Below are 24,393 nucleotides of genomic sequence, written 5' to 3' on the forward strand. Positions count from 1 at the left end.
GGCAGGGTCCCCCACCCACCCCAACAACGAGCAGAGGCTGAGATTTGGGAAGGAGTGGAAAACCCGCCCTCAGCCCACACCAGCCTCAGGCCTTCCGGTCTCCATGCGTGTTTTAAACACCTCAGCCCGCGGCCCCAGAATAGCCCCTGGGGATAGAGTGGAACTACATGGGGTCCAGCCCAGGAAACCTGCTCCTTCCCGGTGGGACGGCTTCCAGCTCCCACGGTCCCGCCTGGAGGGGCGCGGAACCCCAACAAGGCAAGGCAGCCCCCTCTGCCCACTAGAGGAGGATCCGAGGCGCAGGGGCTGGGGCCAACCGGCTGCCAGACACCTGTCCATCAGGGAAGGGCAGAGACCACGGAGGAGCAGCAGCTGCCACTGTGGAGCTGAGGATTGTGGGAAACTCCAGGGCGCTGGTGCTGAGAGCAGCAGCCTCTCCGGCAGCCTCTGCAGCGGTGGGTCCTGTCTTGGCCGGGTCAGCGGAAGCCCCAGTGGGCCACCAGGCATGACGCCCCAACCTCTGTTCAGAAACATCTCAGCTACATGGCTGTCCGCCTCCCAGAAAGCGGAGGGGCCAGAATCATGCCGGGGGGAAGCCTGGAGTCGCCCTCCCGACAGAACGGCCCTGGGGGACCCCGCATCACCGAGCCTCCCAGCCTGGACTTCCTCCAGACCATGTCTCAGCGTCGTGCAGACCCGTGTTATTTACTCCTTTGACTCCCTCCCTAGGAGCAGGGACTTTTTTGTGCCTTTAGTTATAAGGCAGCCACAGGGTCGTACACAGGCCCTGGCATGTGCTAAGTGGTGGGTAAGGCTTGCTGGTGAGTGACTGCTGAGGGGGTCACAGCCACCACGGCGGCGAATCTTTACATGCCACCCCCCGGAGTGCTGCTCACATCCTCACCCCATTTCTCAGAGGAGGAACCCAGGCCCAGAGAGGTCAGGCCCCACTGCGAGTAGGAGAGGGAGACAGGATTTGAACTCAGGTCTCCGGCTCCAGGGCGGGTGCTTTCCTCTCTCCAGGCACACAGCACTGGGCGAGTCTCATCTCCAGTGTGGGTTTGTGGGTATGAACAGACAGGGCGGGACCCTGCTTGGTGTTGCTCCCACAGTAGGACTTGGGGAGCTCTTATGGGTAACAGGTCCCAGAAAAGGACCCAGAACAAAGTAGGTGCTCAATAAACATCAGATGGATATGGGTTCGTGGATGGGTATATGGGTGGATGGGTGGATGGATGAAAGGGTATATGGATGGATGGATATATGGGTGGATGGATGAATGGATGAATGGGTATATGGATGATGGATGGATGGATGGATGGATGACTGGAAAACAGATGGATAGAGAGATGGGTGGATGGGTGATATGTGGGTGGATGGATGGGTGGATAGATGGATTGATGGATATATGGGTGGATGGATGAATGGGTATATGGATGATAGATGGATAGATGGATGGATGGATGACTGGATGAATGGGTGGATAGATGGACTGATGGATATATGGGTGGATGGATGAATGGATGAATGGGTATATGGATGGATGGATGGATGGATGGATGGATGGATGGATGGATGACTGGAAAACAGATGAATAGAGAGATGGGTGGATGGGTGATATGTGGGTGGATGGATGGGTGTGGGTGGATGGATGGGGGGATAAATATGTAGATGGACAATGGGTGGGTGGGTTGGCAAATAAATGGATAGATGGACAAACAAAAGGATGAACAGAAAGATGCAAGGAGGACAGTGCAGATCCCAGTCTTGAGAAAAGGCACGGACCCAGCCTTCCCCACTGCCCAAAAGCACAGCACAGGGCACCGCCTCTCTTGTTTAATCATCACAGCCTGCGAGTTGGTACCTGCAGCAGGGGAGCCGTGGGCGCTGCCTGAGGCCAGGGGCACGCCCACATTGGGGCGGGCATGAGGCCGGAGCAGGCGTGACACTCCTGCCTGGCCTGGAGAGAGGACCCTCGGGCCTCGGCCACAGTCGCCAGGAACTTTGGTTTGTTTGTTTGTGTTCGTTTCCGTCCTGGAGGGAGCTGTTCAGTGGGGACACGGCTGCTTCCCGAGGGGGCGGGGAGCTGGGGCGGAGATCGGCGCCAGCCACAGGGAACACCAGGCCTTGGGCTCAAACCCACGGGGCCCCCCAGACCTGGTCCCTCCGCAGGGGCAGCACGAGGGGGCCGGGGAGAAGCAGAGAGACCAGAGGGAACAGGGAAAGAAGGAGACAGAGGCAGAGGCGGAGGAGACAGAACGGCACTCACCCACTCCTGAGAGGGACTCAGTCCCGCGCCCCACCCAGGAGGAGGTGCCCAGATGAGCATGAACCTGGCAGGCCCGGGTCCCCGCTCTGGGCACAACAGGGGGCAAAGGCCACGGATGGGACGGGCCGGAGGTCACGGCGGCAGAGGCGGCCTCAGTCCCAGGAGACCTTGACGGGCGCGAACTTCCAGAGGTCGGGCTGGCCCATGTGCAGCAGGCCGCTGAAGGGCGAGGTGCTCCACTGGAAAGGGGGCACCTGGTCCCACGTGGGGCCACTGACCGCCACCAGGTGCAAGGCCTTGGCCAGGGCCATGCTGGTCACCTGCGGGCGGGGCAGAGCAGATGGCTGAGTGTCGGCCCCGGCTGGGCTCCAAGCCAACCCAACCCAGGGTCCCGGCACCCACCCGAGCCTGGACCACCCCCAGCCCGATTCTGACCTGACTCCGCCCTGCCATCTGCGTCGGCCCAGCCTGCACCCCACCCCCTCCCCAGCCATCACGGTGACCGAGCCCACCCACAGCCCCGGGCCCTGGCAGACCTTGGCATCGATGCCCCCGTGAGAGCGCTGCTGCAGCGCCTGGAACGGGTAGGAGCCGTTGGCCGGGTTGAGGTCGGAGCGCGCCGAGATGGCGTTCTCCCCGTTGGGCTGCGGCCTGCAGGCCTTGCACAGTGACAGGGGGTCGTGCAGGAAATCATTGTACCTGGATGTGGGAAGGGAGGGACCGGTCGTGCTGGGAAGGGGGTGGGAGGGTGAGGACCAAACTCCTCCTGGCAGCAGCCCCAGAACACAGTCCCTGATTTCAGCGAACCAGCCCTCCCGCTGCTGGGGTCCCTCCCCCCCACCTCATCACCCCGCCCTCCGTCCTCCGAGGAGAGACCCTCTTGTCTCACTAGAGCATTTCTGGGGCCTGACAGTCCAGTTACGCATCCGCTCAGTGTGCTCGGTGCATCCCCACATCACGGACAGGGTGGCCCTGAGGACAGTGGGGGACCTGCGTCTCCAGTACCAAGCCCAGCGCCCAGCACAGGGCGCTCACGCAGCGGCAGGTCAGTGTCCCCGGCCGGCGGGACTCACGCTGAGTGGGGCCACACCCCTGCCCACCCGGGTGTGCTGTGAGGTCTGAGTGAGTGACAGTGAACAGCACAGAGCGTGCCACGTGACTCCGGGCTCGCTGTCCCCCACGCACCTTATCAGCTGGATCATGGAGTCCACGTCGTGCACCAGCGACTGGTCCCGCCGGAAGATCTGGGCCCGAGGGTTCCTGTCGTAGGAGAACCAGTCCCCGTACTGGGCCACCAGGCCCGGCAGCCCACTGGCGTTGAACACGGACTCGAAGGACCTGCGGGGATGACAGCGGTCACTCACGGCCCCCACTGACCTCGCCTGGCCGCGGCCGGGAGGCGGAGGGGCGGGCAGGACAGCAACAATGACCTGTTTGTGCTGGGGGGTGGCCTGGCGGGGTGGCCAAGCTCAGGCTCAGGGGGCCCAAGAGAGTGCTCCCAACCCTCGCTTCACCACCCAGCTAGGGAGCCTTGGGAAAAGGCACTCTCTCGGGGCCTCAGTGTTGCCCTCTGTGAAATGGGGACAGGAGCTGTGGCTAGCACAGTCTAAGGACCAAACGACATCACCCAAGTGAAGCCCAGTGAGGTCCCGAGGGGATGGAGGAGCAGCCAGTTAAAGGGGACCCAGCGCGGGAGCCATGGCAGGGTCAGCGCCCACACTGTGGGCTCACCCCCATCACCCTGCAGACGGGAAGTCACACGGATGCTGACTTAAGCGCCACGCTGTACCCCACACCGCCAGGGCTTCCCGGGCCAGAGAAGGGGTGGGGTGGGGTTTTGGATCTGCAGGGCCCCTGACAGCGGGGAGAGCTGGGCAAGGGGGCGGGGCCGGCACAGGAGGCGAGGGGGACGCCTACGGTATGTTGTAGCTGGCCCAGTAGGTCTTCTCGTAGAGCTCCGCAGTCTTGTCGGCCACCACCACCATGCCCCTGGGCGAGAGGGGGCAGGGCGGTGAGGAAGGGCTCCTGTGGGCTCTGCCCGCTCCAGGGCCCCGGGGGCTCGCACCGCCTGCGGGCAGGTTACGCCCTGAATCTTGAGCCCCATCAGGGCTGCCTTCCTTGGGTTTTCTCTCCCACACGCTGCAGCCTCCCGGTCGCTGCCTGGAGCCCGGCCCCCCCAGGCACTCACGGGATCTGCTCCAGGACGGTGAGCACCCCACTCCCAGCGCTGGGCCCCCCCGGCACGAAGGCCTTGTAGTCCACGATCATCCACTGGTTGTTGTACCTGCCGGGCGCGGAGGGAGGACTGAACGGAGCCTGGAGCCGCTGCCCCAGCCCCCCCTCCCCATAGTCACAGCCCTTGCCCACCCACGCCCACCTCCTCGACAGCCCTCCCCACTGTCCCCAAGCTCTCAAGTTCCACAGTCTCTTCCTGTCCTTCCCCTGGGGCCTTTCCCGGGGTGGAGAAGCCCGCAGGAGAGGGCAAATGCTTCCCTCCCCGGCCTCAGTTTCCCCCGTGTGTAAAACAAGGGAGGGTGCCCGGGCTGGTGCTGCTCAGTGGCTAGAGCAGCAGTTCTCGACCTGAAGGGTCTCAGGTTCAATTCCCAGTTAAGGGCACGTGCTTGGGCTGCAGGTTCGATCCCTGGCCCTGGTCGGGGTGCGTGTGAAAGGCAATCAATCGATGAGTCTCTCTCCCACCGATGTTCTCTCTGCCCCCTCCCTTCCAGTCTCTCTAGAAAGCCATGGAAAGGTGTCCTTGGGTGCGGATTAAACAACAAAGCAAGATAAGGGAGGGGACCCTCGAGAGGATCCGTGGAAGGGCTCTGCAGAGGGCGAGGGGCACAGGGGGTCTGAGTGTCAGGGGGCGGTTGGTCCCTCTCTGGGGGGGGAGCCCACGGCCGGAAGCCCACTCACGTGCCGCTGTTGAACCTCTTGAAGGTCTCTGCCCAGGAGGCCCCGTCCGAGGCCAAGCGGTTGGCCACGATGTTGCGCACCCACTCCATCACGGCGTCCCGGGGCTGCACGAACTTCCACAGGGACGGGTTCCTGTTGCCGATGGTGGTCTCCAGTGTCACCTGCGGGGGAGCCGAGGGGCGGCGTGAAGAGCCACCTGGCTACAGCCGGCGCACGCGGCTTCGTCGCTCACGGTGACTACGTTTCCCAACCTCCCGTTCCTCCCTGGGGCCAGACGGGCGCTGCCGGGGCTCGTGACCACGCTTCAGCTTTGCCCGGGACAAGCCCCGAAGAGCCCAGGGGGCCGTGTCTAGGGACCCCCCCAGGCGGTCGACTCTTCCCCAGAGGGTGGCAGCCGTTTCCACCTGCCCTGCAGTTTCCCAGGGAACTGGGGGGCTTGAGCTGCTAGCCCCCAGATGGCCTTCGTCTCCGCACTCACAGGCCTCCCGGGAAAAGGAGAGCGCGGCTACTGATGGCCCTGCGGGCTGCAAGGTAAACTGAGGTCCATGGAGGCTAGAGACTTGCCCAGGGTCCTGCTGGTAAGCGGGTGGTCCAAGATGCGACCCCCCAACTTCCAGCTCCCCAATCAGGGCTTGTTCCCCCCAGCAGGACTCACGCATGCTTCTCCCCTTTTCATACAAAACTGAGAAACAGCTAAGAGAGCAGCAGCCGTAAATGTGACCGTAAAAGAGGAATCTGCCGGCCGGTGTGGCTCAGTGGTTGAGTGTTGACCAATGAACTAAGAGGTCATTGGTTCAATTCCCAGTCAGGGCACGTGCCTGGGTTGTGGGCTCGATCCCCAGTAGGGGGCGTGCAGGAGGCAGACAACTCATGATGTTTCTCTCATTGCTGTTTCTATCCTTCTCCCTTCCTCTCTCTTTAAAAATCAATAAAAACATATTTTTAAAAAAAGAATAAAAGAGGAATCTGCACGGCAGGCCTGAGTCGCAATGCCCAGGCCGGGACAGCTTCTTCTCTCCCTCCACCCTCTTGCTCTTGGCAGCCACAGCCATCGCCAGGGCTGAGACCAGCTCAGCCCCAAAGCCCGCCCCCCGGGGAGCGAGGGGCAGTGCGGAGTCACTGTCCTCTCTCTCCAGCAGGGGGCTCTTAACCTGGGGCAGTTCTCATTTTATTTCCACGAACATCAAACTGAATTCCCATCTCCTCCACTGTTAACACAGGCGACACCCCACGGAGGTACCAGGGTACCTGAGCTGTCGCGGACAGAAATCACACGCTGCCCCACCAGGTGGCAATATCGTTTCCGTCCGCGTTACTTCTAAGTGACTCAGGCAGCACCTGCGCCTGCGCCTCCTTCTGTCCCAGCACAAACATTTCAGGCTGCCTTAGATAACATTCTGATAAACACATTTCAACAGAGCGGGTGTCCTTTCTAATCCCGCACGTTTTGGTTTACACACTTAAAAACACTGCTTTGGGGTGGGGGCCACAGCTCCCAGAGAGCCGAGGGGTCTGTGCACAAAGCCACTTACGGACCCTGGGAGGTAAATTTCCACCTGGACACTTTCCGGGTAACTGATTCCACCGTTTCCATGTTCCCCACCTGGGACTGAGCAAGGGGCTGCCCTCACCCACCGCTTGGCCCTCTCACACCTGTTTCAACTTAAGGGACTAAATCCCACGCTCCCCTCAAACGCTAACAGAATAGACCCCGCCCCCCTCCCACCCCCAGGAAACTGGCATCTTTAAAGCCATGTTTTTCTCCTCTGCGTGTTGCCCTGGCGATCGCAGGGCTCGCTGCCCCGGGGAGGGTGCCAGGCTCCGATTTCTAAATGTGTTTGGACCCCCTCCAGGAAAAGCCGGTAAAAACAACACCTCGTAAACATTTATTCAGAAAACCTGGCCAGGTTAGAAGGGTTTTGTGGAAAGCAAGAGAGAAGGCGGTGTTTCAGCGAGGTCGCGCGGGAGAGGGACGGCTCTCCTCGCTGAGGTCAAGGCCGTTTCCGAAGGCCCCAGACCAGCGATTTCTGAGAAGCTGTGTTACCGTGCAGAGGCCCAGGCCGGCGGCAGGCTCAGGACGCCCAGCTGGGCCCTGCGGATCTGCATTTAAGAAGCCCCACTCTGTCCGGCCAGCGTGGCTCAGCGGTTGAGTGTTGACCCATGACCCAGGAGGTCACAGTTCGATTCCAGGTAGGGCACATGCCTGGGTTGTGGGCTCAATCCCCAGTGTGGGGCGTGCAGGAGGCAGCCGATCAATGATTCTCTCTCATCACTGATGTTTCTATCTCTCTCTCCCTCTCCCTTCCTCTCTAAAAATCAATTTTTAAAAAATATATTAAGGAAAAAAAAGCCCCACCTATCCCCCTATGGATAGGTACTAGCTTTATCAGGTGGTCACTTTATAAGCTACATAAATGTCTCATCACTATGCTGCACCCCTGAAACTAACATAATGTTGTAGATCAACTGCAATTGAATCATTTTTTTAAAGGAAGCCCCGACCAGTAGTCCAAGTGCCTGCCCGCCCACCGCTGCTGTGTGAGGAGCACCCCGGGGAGGAAGGGGTCAGGGGAGGGAGGCTCACCAGCCCGCTGCTCAGGACATAGAAGTCATCACAGGAGAAGATGGTGCCGGGGTAGGACGAGAAGACCAGCTTGTTGCCAGGAGCCAGGGGAGAATCCTCTGTGGGGGGACAGGGCCGGAGTGGGGGTGCTGGTCAGACAAGCCCACGTGGGGGGCCGCACCCCCACCCATCCAGACTTGGGAGTGTGGGGGGGGGGAGCAGCAGGCCTCAGGGGAAGCCTTTTCTTTTTTAATTTAAATTCTTTATTGTTCAAAGTATTACATAAGTCTCCCTTTTCCCCCATTGACCTCTCCCCGGCCCCGCCCCCCCCCCCCCACACACACACACACCTTTCTTTCTGCTATTTAGCAAGCCAGGTGTGTGGGTGTGTGTGAATGCTAGTAACAATATATATATATATATATATATATATATATATATATATATATATATATATACTGTTTACTAGTACCGTGTTTTTTTGTTTGTTTGTTTTTGGTTTTTTTTTAATATATTTTATTGATTTTTTACAGAGAGGAAGGGAGAGAGATAGAGAGCCAGAAACATTGACGAGAGAGAAACATCGATCAGCTGCCTCCTGCACATCTCCCACTGGGGATATGCCCGCAACCCAAGTACACGCCCCTGACCGGAATCGAACCCGGGACCCCTCAGTCCACAGGCCGACGCTCCATCCACTGAGCCAAGCCGGTTTCGGCTACTAGTACCGTTTTTAGCTTTCTTTTTTTTTTTTTTAATGTTTTTTTATTGATTTTAGAGAGAGAAGAAGGGAGAGAGAGAGAGAGACAGAAACATTGATGAGAGAGAACCATCTATTGGCTGCCTCCTGCAGGCCCCCTACTGGGGATCGAGCCTGCAACCCGGGCATGTGCTCCGACCCGGAATTGAACCAGTGACTTCTTGGTTCATGGGTCAATGCTCAACCACCTGCGCCCCACTGGCTAGGCCGGCTTCCCTTTTGTTTTGTTTTTTATTACCAAGACCTCCTGCAAAAAATGTAATCCAGAGGGCAGTACCCAGGAATCTGAGAGCATGGGCTTTGTTTGGGGGGGTTCTTTCCCTGGCTTTATTGAGATATAATTAACAAATACAGATGGTCAATATTTAAGGCACACAATGGGATGAGTTAATACGCTGTGAAATGATGACCATAATCCAGCTAATTGACACGTCCACCACCTCACACAGTCCCCTGTTAGTGTGTGTGGTGCGAACGCCTAAGTTCTACTCTCTTAGCAGAGTCCAAGTATACAACAGCATTGCTAAAGAGAGTCACCACCCTATGTTAGGGCCCCAGAGCTTCCTCATTTTCTAACCCAGGGGTCCTCGAACTACGGCCCGCGGGCCACATGCAAATACAAATATTGTATTTGTTCCCGTTTTGTTTTTTTACTTCAAAATAAGACATGTGCAGTGCGCATAGGAATTTGTTCATAGTTTTTTTTTTTAAACTATAGTCTGGCCCTCCAACGGTCCGAGGGACAGTGAACTGGCCCCCTGTTTAAAAAGTTTGAGGACCCCTGTTCTAACCGGAAGCTTGTACTCCCTCTTCCCCCACCCCTAGCCTCTGGCAACCACCAATCTACTCTCTGCTTCTATGACTTTGACTTTTTTATATTCTCTATATAAGGGGTATCATGCAGTATTTGTCTTTTTGTGTCTGGCTTATTTCACTTAGCATAATGCCCTCAAGGTCCATCCATGTTGTTGTAAGTAACAGGCTTGCTTTCTTTTTTTACGGTTGAATAATATTCCAGTGTGTGTGTGTGTGTGTGTGTGTGTGTGTGTGTGTGTGTGTACACCATATTTGCTTAATCCATTCACCCATCGATGGCCACATGGGCACTTAGGTCGTTTCCATATTTCAGTGGCTACCTCTAGGGTTGACCCTGGGGCTAGTCATTGCAATGGGCTCTGCAGCTCCTCACATCGAATGGTGGGGGCTAGTCCCCCACCTCTGGAATCTGAGCTGGTCACCTGACTTGCTTCGAGCATCCGAATGCTCTGCCAGTTGTTTAACCAGCTCTCACGAGGCCTTCCACACTTCCCTGCCCACATGTCAGGTGAACAAGCCCGAGCTGGCCATGAAGTCCAGCTGCCCCATCACTCCAGCTGACAGCCAACCGCACGCCCAGGAATGAGGCCATGCTAGGTCAGCCCGCTGGCCCCGGCTGACCCTGAAGCATCAGTGAGCCAGCCAAGATCAGCCAGGTCTGCCCAGGACAACAAAACCACCCAGCTGACCCACAGACACGTGACCCCCCCCCCCAAAATGGTGGTTTTAAGCTTTTGTTGTTTTAAATGCGGAGGCGATTTGTTATGCAGCACTCGCTAATGAATACAGCTTGTGAAATAAACATTTCCTAAGAGGAAATTAACATGCTAAACATACGATGAGCTCTTCGAGTGGCCCTACAGTGACCGCAGTGTGCCTCAGGCCAAGGCCCACATCTCCCAGCACCCTTCCCCCACCCCGGCCCGTGTGCCCACACACAGACACACCCACAGCCACCCACCTTGGGGGCCTTCTCGGAACTGGAACCAGTACTTCTTGATGATGCGCAGCATGTTCTGGTAGGAGTTCCAGGTATTGTGGGCGACCAGGAGGTCACTGTGGCCGGGCAGCAGCTTGATGAGGGCGGAGCAGGAGCCAGAGCCCAAAGTGTGCTTGGTCTGGGTCTTATTCAGGGCCAGCTCGAGGTCCTCCAGGTCCCCAGAGATCTGCAACAGGCTGAGGAGGCCGGCCACCGGGTTACGTGCCTGCTCTGAGTCTATCACAGACGCACGTCACAGAGGAGGAAACAGCCTCTGGGGGCTGGGGGCAGGTGATCGGCCCGAGACCACGGAGCCAGGAAGTGGCACAGCCAGTACGGGGCCCAGGCTGTCTGACTATGAGGTGTGTGCCCTCTCCCCTGCCCTGTCCACTCTGGGGTGGCACTTACAGGAAGCCCAAGGGTTTGATGGTGAACTTGCCAGTTGGGAAGGCCACACTGCCTTCATAGCTGTCCTCTAGGCCCTTCAGCTGCAGGAGGGTCAGCCGCACCTGAGGAGGGGGCAGAGGGGGTGAGGCCTCCCCCAGGCTCACACCTTCTCCTGCCTGGGGTCCAGACAGAGCAGGAGAGGCCTAGGTGCACACGCCAGGCTCCAGCCAGCCCTGACCCACCACTACCCCTCCATGCCAAGCACCCTCCTGCCTTCAATTAATTAACTATGTCTCTGCCCTGTGCCAACTTCCAAATCACGCCCACTTAAGAGCCCAGCTTAAAGCCACCTCCTCCAGGAAGCCTCCCAGGCTGTTCTGAGTTTAGCTACTGGCTGTGCTGCTGCCTCAGGACACCTGTCTCATGTGGCTGACTTCTCCCCATCGTAACTGCCTTTGTTCTGTAACCATGGAGTATCATTACTACGTCCCCGCGGGACCTTGAACTGTGCTGGGCACATGCCAGATACTTCATAAGCATCTGCAGGATGGATGATGTGTTGGTGGGTAGACAAATGAATGGATAGATGGGTGAATGGGTGGGTGGATAGATGGGTGAATGGGAGGGAGGAAGAGCCTGTTCTAGTGAGGGTAGGAGCAGGTGGGCGGGTGGACAGTAAGAAATTCTACAGAGGGACAGGTGCACACCTGGCCCAGGTGAGCTGGAGGTGCTCACAGACACTGGCAGGCACTTCCAGACACCGCCGTGGTGTGCGCTTCACAGTTAAACTCGAGGGGTGCCAGGGGGTCCATACATGAATGACTTCGTTAATGACCTAGCCAGTGGCCCCCAAGCACTGTGCCCTACCTGGGTCTCTGGGCTAATCAGTAGCTCACCTGGCTAAGGAAACCACAGTCACTGCGCCCCAACTTCCTGGGTTTTCTAGTTTCCCCTTCCCCTTCCTCTTCTATGAAGACTTTTCTAATGTAGTCAACCCAGCGCCTCCCTTGCATGCAAGTAAAACAGCGCTGACAACGCACTACAGGGGCTCTGATGGCAGGAGGGCAGAATGGGCTGGGGAGAGACAGGGAGGCCAGGAGGGACAGCTGGAGCTCCATCACATGGATGGATGGATGGATGGAAGGAAGGATGGACGGTGGAGAATGGACAGATGGATGGATGGAAGGACGGACGGTGGAGAATGGACAGATGGATGAATGGCAGGTCTATTTGGAGGGAGGGAGACAATGATGGCCACATCCAAGGGCTGGCCAGGAAGGGCGGGACACAGGTCCCCACAGCACACCCAACCCGCGCCCCATCCCACTGAGCACGCGGCCCCGCCCACCTGGTGCCAGTAGGCAGAGTCCTTGTTCAGCTCCACCTGCCTCTGCATCCACTCCAGGTTGGCTTCCAGGAAGCCCTTGAGCCTCTCGCAGTACCCGACCTCGTACTCGAAGGGGCCGCAGTAGTTCACCACCGTGTTCATCCAGTGCATATAGATGAGCTGTGGGGGGCGAGGGCAGGACAGCGGGCTGCGCTCTCCCCTGCAGACCCCACTGGCTCCCCACTTGGGTTAAGAGTCCTCACCCAGAGCCCCGGGCGCCTCTGCTCACTGGCTCCTCTCCCTGACGGCCCTCCTCACCCGGCCAGCGCTTACCCCAAGCAGGGCCCGACGCCGGACATCTCCCTCCGCTGAACCCGTTAGCCTTCGAAGTCTGTCCTAGATTACACCCCCTCTGTTACCAGGACCCCCACTCTAGGTATGTGTTTGGCACGCGTGCCAGGGGTTGCCCACCCCTGGGCTGGGGTGTGGGGAGAAAAAGGAAGGTGACTGCTGATGCATATGGGGTTTCTTTCTGGGGTGATAAGAATGTTCTGGAATTAGATAGTGGTGATGGCTGCACAACCTTATGAAGATACTAAAAAACCCCACTGAATCAGACATTTTAAAATAGAGAGTTTTACGGCCTATGAACTGTATCTCAATATAAATGACTGATGGCTGAATGAATGGGAATGGCAGGCACCACATTTAGGGTGGGGTACCTCAAGCGGAAGGGAAAACAGGGGGAATGGGTTGGGAGGGGGGCTGCGATAATGTCAGGAACATTGCAGGTTTTAGTTTGGGTGCTCACGTGATCACTGTGCTTTATAACCTGGAATACGTTATGTGTTTTTTATCTGCATTGAACGGAGCCTCGTGGAAACGTTTAAGGAATGCACGTGAGCCGTTCTCCCCAGCCAGACGGAGGGCTGGGGCGGGAAGCCCCTCTGCACGGACCTCGGCACCGTCCGAAGCTCCCTGGGGACACGTGGGTGGGGAGTGGGGGAGGCAGGAGCCCCGGCGTCCCCATCTGGCCTTACCTCCTCGGTCACGGCGGCCTCCACCACGCCCGCCGCGTAGGCCTGCAGGCTGTCATTGTAGTGGCCATTGGTGTGCAGCTCCAGAAAGGCCCACCTGAGAGGAAGGGGAGGGGACACGTGGTCAGCCAGGGACAGGTGCAGAGCGTCCCTCCGCTCGGCACAGAGTGTCCCCAGTGTTAAACCATCCCAACACCAGCGACGAACTGCCTTCACGTGAGCATGTCTGTCTGGCCCTGTGCACTTGTCAGGCTAAACCCCTAAAAGAGTAAAGGCTGGGTCGCAGGGAACACATATTTTTAATTTGAATGAATACTGACAAGCTGCCTCCCCCAAGAACTGAAATAACCTTCATTCCAGCCCCGACACTAATTTCAGGTCGTCCTCTGTGCCAGGCACTGTTCTAGTCACTCGAATGTCTATTACCTCTTTTTTTAAAGATGTTTTTTATTGCTTTTAGAGAGAGGGGGGAAGGGAGAGGAAGAGAAAAACATTGATGTGAGAGAGAAACATGGACCGGCCGCCTCCTGCATGCTCCCCACTGGGATTGAGCCTGCCACCCGGGCATGTTCCCTGCCCCGGAAGGGAACCGGCGACTCGGTGCACCCAGTCGACACTCAACCAACGGAGCCACACCGCCCAGGGCTATTTCCTTAATTTTACTGGTCATTTATAATCATTTGGTTCCTGTCCTTCACTCATTTTTCTCCGTTGTGTTTTTTAAAACCTTTTCTTATGGCTGGGTGAAATTCTCTGCATATGTATTAGCCCTTGGCTTGTCACTAATATTGGAAATATGTTTGTGTTTTCATCGATCTTTGCTTTTGCACATAGAGGTTTCGTTTTCGTGCAGCCAAATCTACCAGCCTTCTCCTTGGTGGGTCTGGATTTTATCCTTGCTCCAAAGACCCAAAACCAGTCACCCAGGTGACTCCTGGAACTAGGAGGAAAACATCTAAGACAATTTCTATTAAGGCAAGGAGGGCAACGGGAAGACACTTATGTGACTTTGAAGAGGCCCCAGGAGGAGGCGGAGCCAGGCCCGCCAGGACTGCCTCATGGGAAGGCAGCTGAAATGCCACCAGGAGCTCTAGGACAGGAATAGCTCTGCCTGGAGGAGAGTGTGGAGAGGAAAGACTAGCAAACCACCACCCTCGCAGGCCAGCCTGAGTGCCCACTGGGCACCAGACACGCAGGGTGGACGAGGATGAATGACACCCAGCCCCGGCCTTCGGAGAGCTAATGGGGGTAGCGTACACAGATAATGACCTAACAGGGTGTGGATGCAAAGGGGCCACAGGCTAAGGGGAGGCCTGCATGGCAACCTTGCCAACTCAGAGACCTAAAGCAACCACGAAGATGGCCTGAAATGGAAACTTTCTAACTAAAAGCAGTTTGTGGTGGGCTGTCATGTCCCAGGCAGGTCTTTTCCCTGACAAAGGTCAACCTTCCCCGAGCCTGTCTCTTTTTGCGACTAAGATAATCTACCTAATAACGTGCCTTTGGAATATCAGAGTAATTCCTCACACCCCCCCCTAAAACACAGGCCCCCCTCATTCTTATCATCAGGCTAATTGTTAACTGTTAACTACCCCTTACCCGCCTGTGTCAGAGAAGTATGTGCCTGTGCCTTCTACCTTTTATCCAATCCCTCAGGTTTCCCCGCTTGGCTTTCTCCCGCCTCCCGAATCTACCACCAATGGATTTCATGGAACCCGCTGAGGTCTTCCCCTTTGACTCTGGTGTATAAAATAAATGGTAGGACTGCCACCTTCTAGAGCATTTGCTCAATCCCTTGGGATTCTGCTGCCTGGCAATTGGCAACAGAATAAACTGACAACAATTCTTACAGGTTTGGACGTTTCCTACGTTGACAGGGCTCACAGCGGTTCTCCACCGAAAGGAAAAAACCTCCTCCATCCCACCCCACCTTTCTGAACGGCTGGGATTGCTACCATGAAAAGTTCATTGCTTTTATAATAATCACCAACATTTTAAAAAGCGCAGCATGGCTTCTTTCAAGCTGGGCAGGAAGAAGGCTGCGTGAGAGTGGCATTTCCCCTCCCCCGCCCCTGCCAGGCCGCAGTACCCCAAATGTGGCGTGAGTCACTGCCTTATGCGACGGAGTGCCACCTTATCCCAGGGGCTCTGGGGTGATTCCGTTCAGATGGCTCTTATTCATTTCGCCTGGGTCTTCAGAAAACCCGGGTGGACAGGTACCCACCTACCTTCCCAGAAGGCCTGGCGTGAGGGAGGTTTTGCTCCCAGCTCCCAGCTCCTGTGCTGGAGATCTCCGGGCTGAGCTCTGCAGATCCTTCGATTGCCTCAGGCCCTAAGCCGTAATCAAATTCCTTCTGATCTGGGGAGGTTGTCCCAGGCTCAGCACTGAGATAAGGCTGCTGTCCCACGCCACCTACAGCAAATGTCCTAGATCTCTGATTGCAAACCTGAAATGCTGCCTCATTCAGCACCCCCTGCCCGCCCAGCCTCAGCTCATCGTCTGTAAAATGGGAAGGCTTGGGCGTCAGTCAGCAACTGTGCCGGTGGACAACTTTGAGGAACTCTGCCTCAATCCCTGGGCAAAACAAAAACACCCACAAGAGGGTGTTTCTAAGCTAAATGAGCCCAGTAAAGGCTGCTTTTTTTCTGGGATCATGTCCTTGCTGCTTGCTTGGTTCTTAAAATAGCTGATCCCTTATGAGAGACAATGAACAGAGGTAGGTAAGGATTGTTCTGTTTTGTTTTTAATGTGCTTGCCTGACAAAAATTAAAAGTTGGCAGCATGGGATCTGTGAAGCCAATCTTTTTCCACACTGATTTTTTAAAAATACATTTTTATTGATTTCAGAGAGGAAGGGAGAGGGAGAGAGAAACATCAAAGATGAGAGAGAATCATTGATCGGCTGCCTCCTCCAGGCCCACACTGGAGATCGGGCCCACAACCCAGGCGTGTGCCCTGACTGGGAAACGAACCATGACTTCCTGGTTCATAGGTTGATGCTCAACCACTGAGCCACGCCGACTGGGTGACACTGACTTTATGTCTGACTTTATGTCAGGGGTGGCTAGCGCCTCTGAGAAGCCAGTTGGGCAAATTCAGACCTTTTGTGTGAGATGGGCAGGGGGTCACCTGGCTGCAGTGTACAGCATTCCTGGGATCCCCTCACCAGGTAGGGTGCCCACCTTATCTGTGGCTGTCACCCCTTTCTCATTCTTGAATGCCTATGTTTATCTTGCATCCCTTTTTTTAAAATATATTTTATTTATGTTTTACAGAGAGGAAGGGAGAGGGATAGAGAGTTAGAAACATCAATGAGAGGGATACATCGATCAGCTGCCTCCTGCACACCCCCCACTGGGGATGTGCCCGCAACCAAGGCACATGCCCTTGACTGGAATCGAACCTGGGACCCTTCAGTCTGCAGGCCGATGCTCTGTCCACTGAGCCAAACCAGGTAAGGCTGCATCACTTTTTAGAGAATAGCGGGGTTGTGTTTATCCATTGGCTGGGCTGAGTTTCTGTGTGTTGGCTGGTGGATTGGGGTTGCCTGCTGGCTTCCCAATAGGCTAATTCCCTCATATGGATCTTCACTTCCTCTCCTAACTGGATGGTGATTTATGCAAAGAGCTGGTGGGGGAACAGATCAGGGAAGGAGGAAAAGGTAAAGCTGGAGGGTTCGGCTTCCGCAGGACCAAGGCCAGAGCTGGGCTGGTGCAGGCTCCAACTCTGGGGGCATCTCTGATCCCCAAACACCAAATCCTAGATGTTTCCATGCTATGTGGGGAGTATTGGTCCAATGTCAGATACTCAAAGAGAGATTATGAGGGAAGAGGATGTGGAGTGTATCCCCCGGGTCCCCAGTGGTGAAATCTGGGGTCTAGAGAAAAGGAGGGGTCCCCTAACCCTCCCCCTCCCCATCCTGGCCTCACCTCTGTGCCTCCTCCTCTAGCTGGCAGCCAGGCAGAGATACTCAGGCCCTCGTGGCTCTGCTAAGCAAGGCCAAAAACATGTGTGAGTCAGCAGTGACCACAGTCAGAGCCACAGAGCTCTGGTTCCTCCATAGTTGCCAGCCAGCCCTGAGGCCTCCTCTTCCCAGAAGCCTCCCCAGATTAGCTCTGCCCAGCTCCTGTGTCTACAGCAAATCCCGCTCCCAATTTTTTCTTCTGTCTGATACCCTCCCAAGTGCCACAAAGCACCAAAATGAGGGTGTCCTGTGTCTCCCCAACATCTGCAGGAATTAATGCACGCCAGCAAAATGGATGCGGGCAGCAGTGGCCATGCCTGCTGGAGACGGCAATGTGGTTTACGCACTGGGATGAGCCCAGGATGGGGTGGGGAGCGGAGTTCCCCAAGATCCCCAGAAAAGCCTGGATCCAGGGCCAGGGCCCCGCTGACAAGGTTTGAGGCAGACTTTCCCCAATCCCACTGACTCGGGCTCCCCTTTTGGCACTGTCTCCCCCACTGAGGGGGACCCAGCCCACACCTGCTCAGCTCCCTATCCTCAAGGCCAAGCACACCAGGTGAGTGAGTGAGTGAGTGAGTGAGTGAATGAATGGGCCCAAGCCCTGGTATAAGGCCTGAGAGGGGCCCCACCCAACCTCCCAGCCAGAGTACATCCTCAAAACTCTGGGCCAAGAAGGGGAAATGGGAGGCAGACAGGCAGAGAGATTGGGTGAGAGTCACACAACAGACGGACAGTCCCAGCGAGAAGGACAGTGATCGCCATTGCCCGGGACGGAGCACTTGGCTCCAAACTAAGTCTCTGGCCCCATGAGTTTCCCCATCGGGAGAGACGACAGGGAGGAGCAGAGCCCAGCCATGGCATCATCGGGGTCTGTGCGAGTTTCTGTTTTCTGACGGGCTAAACCAGGCTCTATCCTGTGGCCTTGGTTCCAGAACAGCAGCGAGGGGCTGGCACCCATCCGGCCAGGTACCACCGAGAAAGTGAAAATTGGTTTCCTGGCGAGCTCAGCAGGCCCAGGAGATGGGACAGCGGAGTGTGGACAAGGGGAAGTTGTTACCACCAGCCACGGACCCTTCCAGATGCAGGCACTGTGTCCCCGACCCAGGGCCCAGTCTCTGGGGGGCAGAGGTCAGGCACCCCAGGCCAAGGTTGGGGGATGCTGCCTCAGCTCCCACCCAGCCAGGGCCCTGGTCCAGAGGGCGGCGCTGTGTCCTCAGAAGCGGGACGCTGACCCCCAGGGAGACAAGGGCACTGTCGCCGGCCAGAGGCTGGTCCTGGGGACGGGCCAGGCCCTGCGCCCAGCCTCCCCCGCTCCCCCCGCTGGTTCGGGCGGAGTCGGGTCTCCCCTTACCCTGTCTCGTGAATGGCGTTGGTGAGATTGGCCCAGGCCACGGCGTCGGGCTGGCGGCCATCCACCAGCTGCAGCTGGCCCGTCCTGGCGTCCAGGACCACCGAGCGGCTGCGGGAGGCGGGGGGCACCGGCCCGTTGGGCCCCCAGGGGTCCCTCGGGGTCGGGATGGCGCCCGTCCAGCCGCTCAGAAACAGCGCGGCCAGCAGGGCCAGCCCCGGGGCCAGCGCCGGGGTCAGGCGGCCGCCGGGGGAGCGGGACGGCGGGGCCACCATCGCCACGCGGAGCCGCACGCAGCCCGCTCACGTGACAGCTCCCCGTCACCGCGGGCGCAGGGACAGCAGGTCGCGGAGAGGAGAGGGGTGGGGCTTGGGCCCAGCTCTTCCGGGATGGGCGGGGCCCGAAGTGGGGCGGAGGGGCGGGGCCTATCTTAAAGAGCCCAGCACCCCTGTCCACCAACGAAAGCCCTGCCTAGCACACGTCCCCCCAACTTTTTATTTTTCAAAATTTCAAACCTCGAGCAAAGTTGCAAGGAGGAGAGTAAATACCCATATGCCTACCATCGATTGCTCATATTTGCTTACATTTAATCAATTTCTCTTGATATATATATAGAGAGGGTGTCCCCAAAAAATGCATACACACTTTAACTCACTTAATTTTGAAAACGTATGTTAGTAAACACTGACTTCATAATCATTCAAAATATGTATACATTTTGGGGGGACACCCTGTATATGTTTTGCTCAACCACTTCAGAGTTAGTTGAAGGCATCTTGACATGTCCGTCCTACATGCAGGAGATGCATAGTTTCTCCTAAGAAAAAAGACCTCGTCCTAGGAACCACCACCTACCATTGTAATGGTCAGGAGACTTACCCTCATCTAATACTAGTATCTAGTGCAGGGTTTTATTCACATTTTTCCAATTGTCCCCAAAATGCTCTCTTTTTCTTTTCTTTGGGTTCAGGATCCATTCCTCACACCATACACAAGCATAAACTTCTAAATGATGAGAATCTAAATATAACAATGAAACTGCAGAAGTAGAAGGAAATATGGGTGAGTTCCTCCATAACATGTGTGGGGAAAGGCTTTCCAGGTGCAATTAACAATGAAGACATTTAACTACATAAAATCCCCTTTAGCCCTAACCGGTTTGGCTCAGTGCATAGAGCGTTGGCCTGCGGACTCCAGGGTCCCAGGTTCGATTCCTGTCAAGGGCATGTACCTTGGCTGCGGGCACATCCCCAGTAGGGGGCGTGCAGGAGGCAGCTGATGGATGCTTCTCGCTCATTGATGTTTCTAACTCTCTATCCCTCTCCCTTCCTCTCTGTAAAAAATCAACAAAATATATTTTTTAAAAAATAAAATCCCCTTTAACTTTTTCATGTCCAAGACATCATAAGCAACGTGACAAGACAGCTGACAAACGAGTTAGGGATTCTGGGAGTCGCAGAGGCAGACAGGCTGTCCTCTGAGGGCCCTTGAGGCAAATCCAAGTACAACCAGCTGGTGGCAGTGGCCAGCCAGGCAGTCCCAGCATCCCGGATGCAACACCCTCTCCAGAAATGGGAATGGAAATCTTGAGCTCCCCCCTCACTCCTGTTAGGATTGCCATTACCAAGAAAACAAAGAGAAGTGCTGGCCCGATGTGGAGAAGAGGCAACCCTGTGCACTGCTGGTGGGAGAGTAAGTTGGTGTGGCCACAATGGAAAACAGTACGGAGGGGCCTCAGAAAATTCAGAGTAGAACCGCCATAGGCTCCAGCAATGCCACTTCTAGGTCTATATCCAAAGGAAATAAAAACAGGATCTCTCACCCTAACCAGTTTGGCTCAGCGGATGGAGCGTCGGCCTGCAGACTCAGGGGTCCCAGGTTCGATTCCGGTCAAGGGCATGTACCTTGGTTGCGGGCACATCCCCAGTAAGGGGTGTGGGGGAGGCAGATGATCGATGTTTCTCTCTCATCGATGTTTCTGACTCTCTGTCCCTCTCCTCTCCTCTCTGTGGGGAATCAATGGAATATATTTTAAAAAAAAAACAAACAAAAAAAACAGGATCTCGACGGATATCTGCCCTCCCATTACAGCATGACCCACAATAGCCAAGATACAGAAAAACCTAAGTGCCCATTGAAGGATGGATGGATAAAGAAAATGAGGTACATATACTCAATGAGATATTATTCAGCCTTTTCCTTCTTTTTTTTTTTTTAAATATATTTTACTGATTTTTTACAGAGAGGAAGGGGGAGAGATAGAGAGTTAGAAACATCGATGAGAGAGAAACATCGATCAGCTGCCTCCCCCACACCCCCTACTGGGGATGTGCCCGCAACCAAGGTACATGCCCCTGACTGGAATGGAACCCGGGACCTTTCAGTCCGCAGGCTGATGCTCTATCCACTGAGCCAAACCGGCCTCGGCAAGTCTTTTCCTTCTTTAAAGAGAAGGAAATCCTGCCATTTGCGACAACAGGGAGGAACCTGGAGGACACTGTGCTGAGCTCAGCCAGACGCAGAACAAGTACTGCCTGACCGCACTTATACGCGGAATCTAAATCGCCAAACTCCGAGAAGCAGAGAGAAGGGTGGTGACTTCCAGGGGCGGAGGGAGGGGAGGGGAAGTGGGGAGGTGTTGGTCAAAAGGTACAAAGTTTCAGTTATGCAAAATGAATACCTTCTGGAGATCTAATGTGCAACATGATGCCCACAGTTAATGGCTCTGTATCCTTAACATGTGCTGAGAGTTGATCTGAAGTAGTCTCACCGCACACCAAAAAATGACGATGTGAGGTGATGATATGTAAATTAACTTGCTTGTGGTCATCTTTTCACCGTGTATATGTATATTGAAACAGGTACTACCATATCACAGTCAGTTTTTTTATATCTATATCTATACTAATAAAAGGGTAATATGCTAATTAGGGCAGATGTCTTCCAGACGTCCATCCGGACAAAGCCACAGCGGCTGCGAAGCTTGGGGCTCAGGCCTCGCAGCAGCGGGGTGATGGGGGCAGCGCCTTCCCCTGATCAGCCTGGTCGGCTCCCGCAGAGAGAGGCCAGCCTGTGGCTTAGGCCTGCTCTCTGTGGGGAGCAGGCCTAAGCCATCAGTAGGACATCCCCTGAGGGCTCCCAGACTGCGAGAGGAGGCAGGCCAGGCTGAGGGACCCCCCACCCCACCCAGGGCAATAATTTTCATGCACTGGGCCTCTAGTATATACAGTGGGGCCTTGACTTACGAGTGTCCCGACAAACGAGTTTTTTGAGATACCAGCTGTCTCTCGGCGGATTTTTTGCATTGAATTGATAGAGTAATTTGAGTTAACGAGCTTCTTAATGAGCTCGGTCTCGGAAGGAATTAAACTCATAAGTCAAGGCCCCACTGTATGTGTGTGTGTATATATATATATTTCAGAGAGGAAGGGAGAGGGAGAGAGAGACAGAAATATTAATGATAAGAGAGAACCATTGATAGGCTGCCTCCCGCATGCCCCTCATTGGGGATCGAGCCTGCAACCAGGGCATGTCCCCCTGACAGGAATCGAACCCGGGACCCTTCAGTCCACAGGCCGATGCTCCATCCACTGAGCCAAACCAGCCAGGGCATCGCAGTCAGTTTCTAAGGCCCCCAGCTGGCCAGGTCAGGAGAACAGGGATCCCAGGCAGAGCACCCAGGTCTGGCTCAGAGGCGGCCTAGCCAGCACCAGGCAGCCCCCTTGCTCTGACAGCATCGCCCCAGTGCTCCGCCTTTGACCCGCCCTATATAGGTCATGTGACCTCCTGTGGTCATCACGGTGGCTCAGGTGTGACCAGTCACCTGGGTGTGCTTCCTGTGACCCCTGTGCAATTCTGTGTTGTAGACAAGACATCTGACACCCCCTGACCAGCATTTCCGTGTTCAGTCTTCACGGCTACCCTGAGCGAGCCATGGAACTGAACTCCATTGTCAAGACAGAAAACCAGAGTCTGAGAAGAGTGGTGACCTCCCTCCCCCCGCACCCAGGGACAAACTCCAGTTGCAGGCCTGGCTCTCGCTGATCCAAAGACCTAATTCTTATCCACTACATGTGGGGGGACCCCAAAGGGAAGTGCTCTAAGAGTCTTACTAAAACGGATTTAACAATTGTGTCCATGGCAACCGCAGCAAGGCCATTACTGGATGCTCAGGGCGTTTTCAACGGCTGCCCAATCGTGAGTGTCCCTGTAGTAAAACATTCCTGCGCTCAGAGCATCGTCCAAATCCTTCGCTCAGGAAAGCTCCGGGAGCAGCATCGGCGGTGCAGAGGGCACGTGTCCTTTCGAGGCTCTTAAGATTGACATGTATCCATTGCCAAGTCACTTTCTAGAAGGATTAGCCCCATGGAGACTCCTCCTGGCAATGGAAACACTTCCGTGCGCCCTGACCAGGTAGCTCAGTTGGTCAGAGCATCATCCCAGTACGCCAAGATTGCAGGTTCATTCCCTGGTCAGGACCCATAAAAGAAGCAACCAATGAATGTATACATAAGTGGAACAACAAATCAGTGTTTCTCTCTCTCTCTCTCTCTAAAACCAATAAATAAAAATAAAATTAAAAAAAAAAAACCACTTCCTCGCCATTGGTACTGTCCCCTGGCAAGCGGACTGCCTTGGGAAGCACCCTGTCCCTGCGGGGGTTCAAGGGCCATGCGACTACGTGCTCAGGGCTGCCGGGGCCAGGAGGCACTGGCATTGTTGCAGGGGAGACTCGGGCATCTTGAGGAACCTTCCACGTCTCTGTGCCCTGTGGGCTAAGGACTGAAAGTTCTGATTCTCTCTTTCCTCTTCCAAGTTCCCCCTCACTCCTTACTACTTCCGCTCACGCTGCCCCCGGTACTTGCACTGTTCCCGGAGCTGCCACCCCGCCCTGGGCCTCCTGAACAGGGTGCTCAGTGTCAGGCTGAGCTGGCCTGTCTCTGAGTGATGCGGGACCTCGGTGGTGAAGGGGACCCCTCCCGGCTTCCATCCATTCAGCTTTCACAAATACCAAGCCATGGGCTGGGGGTCTGCACACATAATCTCAGTGCGTCCTGGCCTCGGGCCTGTGAATGTGCGATGTCTACTGGCCTTTCCCAGGTGGAAAGAGGCCCTAACACGGGTCCTGTCCGTCAGAGCAGAGGCGAACCAGGACTGTGTTCCAGACCACAGTTACCTCCCTGCTCTGTGTCCAGCGATTCTTTTCCTTGGATCTTTCCAGACTTCTTCCCACAGGCGCTCATTCTCCACGCACCCCTCCCCTCCCTGGCCTCTGGGCGACAGGGAGGGAGTGGCCCGGCTGCCCAGCTGGCCTAGGATGGCGACATCAAGGCCTCCCCCTGCCCGCCGGGCCCCTGAGCTCCAGAGGCAGCGTCCCTGAGGGAAGAAGGACTTAGTCTCCAAACTCAGCCGTTCGAAGCCACTTCCTCAGGCAGCAGGTGAGCTGGGGCCGGCTGTTATTCCCACACACAGGCTCTAGCCGTGAGAGCCTGTGTGCCGGTTGCCCGGACACGGGACCAGCGGGGCCTGCCCCTTGCTGTGAGGGGCTCCTAGCTGGTGGGGGACACCGGCAGGTAAGTCATTGTAGGATCAATGGAATAATAGCAACAACAATGCCTTCTGCCCTAGCTGGTGTGGCTCAGTGGTTGAGCATCAACCCATGAACCAGGAGGTCACAGTTCAGTTCCCGGTCAGGGCACATGCCTAGTTTGTGGGTTCGATCCCCAGTGTGGGGCGTGCAGGAGGCAGCCGATCAGTGATTCTCTTTCATCATTGACGCTTCTATCTCTCTCTCCCTCGCCTTCCTCTCTGAAATCAATCAAGATACATTAAAGAACAAGAAACAAACAAACAACACAATGCCTTCCAATGAAGGAACGTGTACCCAGCACCAGGCATGGGGCTTGGGGCTCGATCCAGTGTTGTTTCATCCTCAAGGGCCCCATGAGAGAGACACTACTTCATCCCCATTTGACAGGGAAGAAAACCGAGGCTCAGAGAGTGTAACTGTTACCGAAGGTCGCACAGCA

General features: G+C 55.8%; 1 protein-coding gene across 1 annotated transcript; it reads right to left on the reverse strand.

Moving 5' to 3' along the window:
- Positions 1 to 1,821: 1,821 nt before the first annotated feature.
- PLBD2 (phospholipase B domain containing 2) lies at positions 1,822 to 18,719 on the reverse strand. Its single transcript, XM_059676670.1, has 12 exons — positions 18,368 to 18,719; positions 13,055 to 13,148; positions 12,036 to 12,194; positions 10,709 to 10,809; positions 10,283 to 10,497; positions 7,767 to 7,864; positions 5,183 to 5,343; positions 4,458 to 4,553; positions 4,187 to 4,258; positions 3,455 to 3,607; positions 2,806 to 2,968; positions 1,822 to 2,589 (listed from the first exon to the last, which is right to left on the reverse strand). Exons 1-12 carry the CDS (start codon positions 18,637 to 18,639, stop codon positions 2,422 to 2,424), a joined length of 1,752 nt encoding a protein of 583 aa, XP_059532653.1. The 5' UTR covers positions 18,640 to 18,719; the 3' UTR covers positions 1,822 to 2,421.
- Between the last annotated feature and the right edge of the window lie 5,674 nt (positions 18,720 to 24,393).

This window comes from Myotis daubentonii, chromosome 19, assembly GCF_963259705.1.
Source record: "Myotis daubentonii chromosome 19, mMyoDau2.1, whole genome shotgun sequence".
Lineage (NCBI taxonomy): Eukaryota > Metazoa > Chordata > Mammalia > Chiroptera > Vespertilionidae > Myotis > Myotis daubentonii.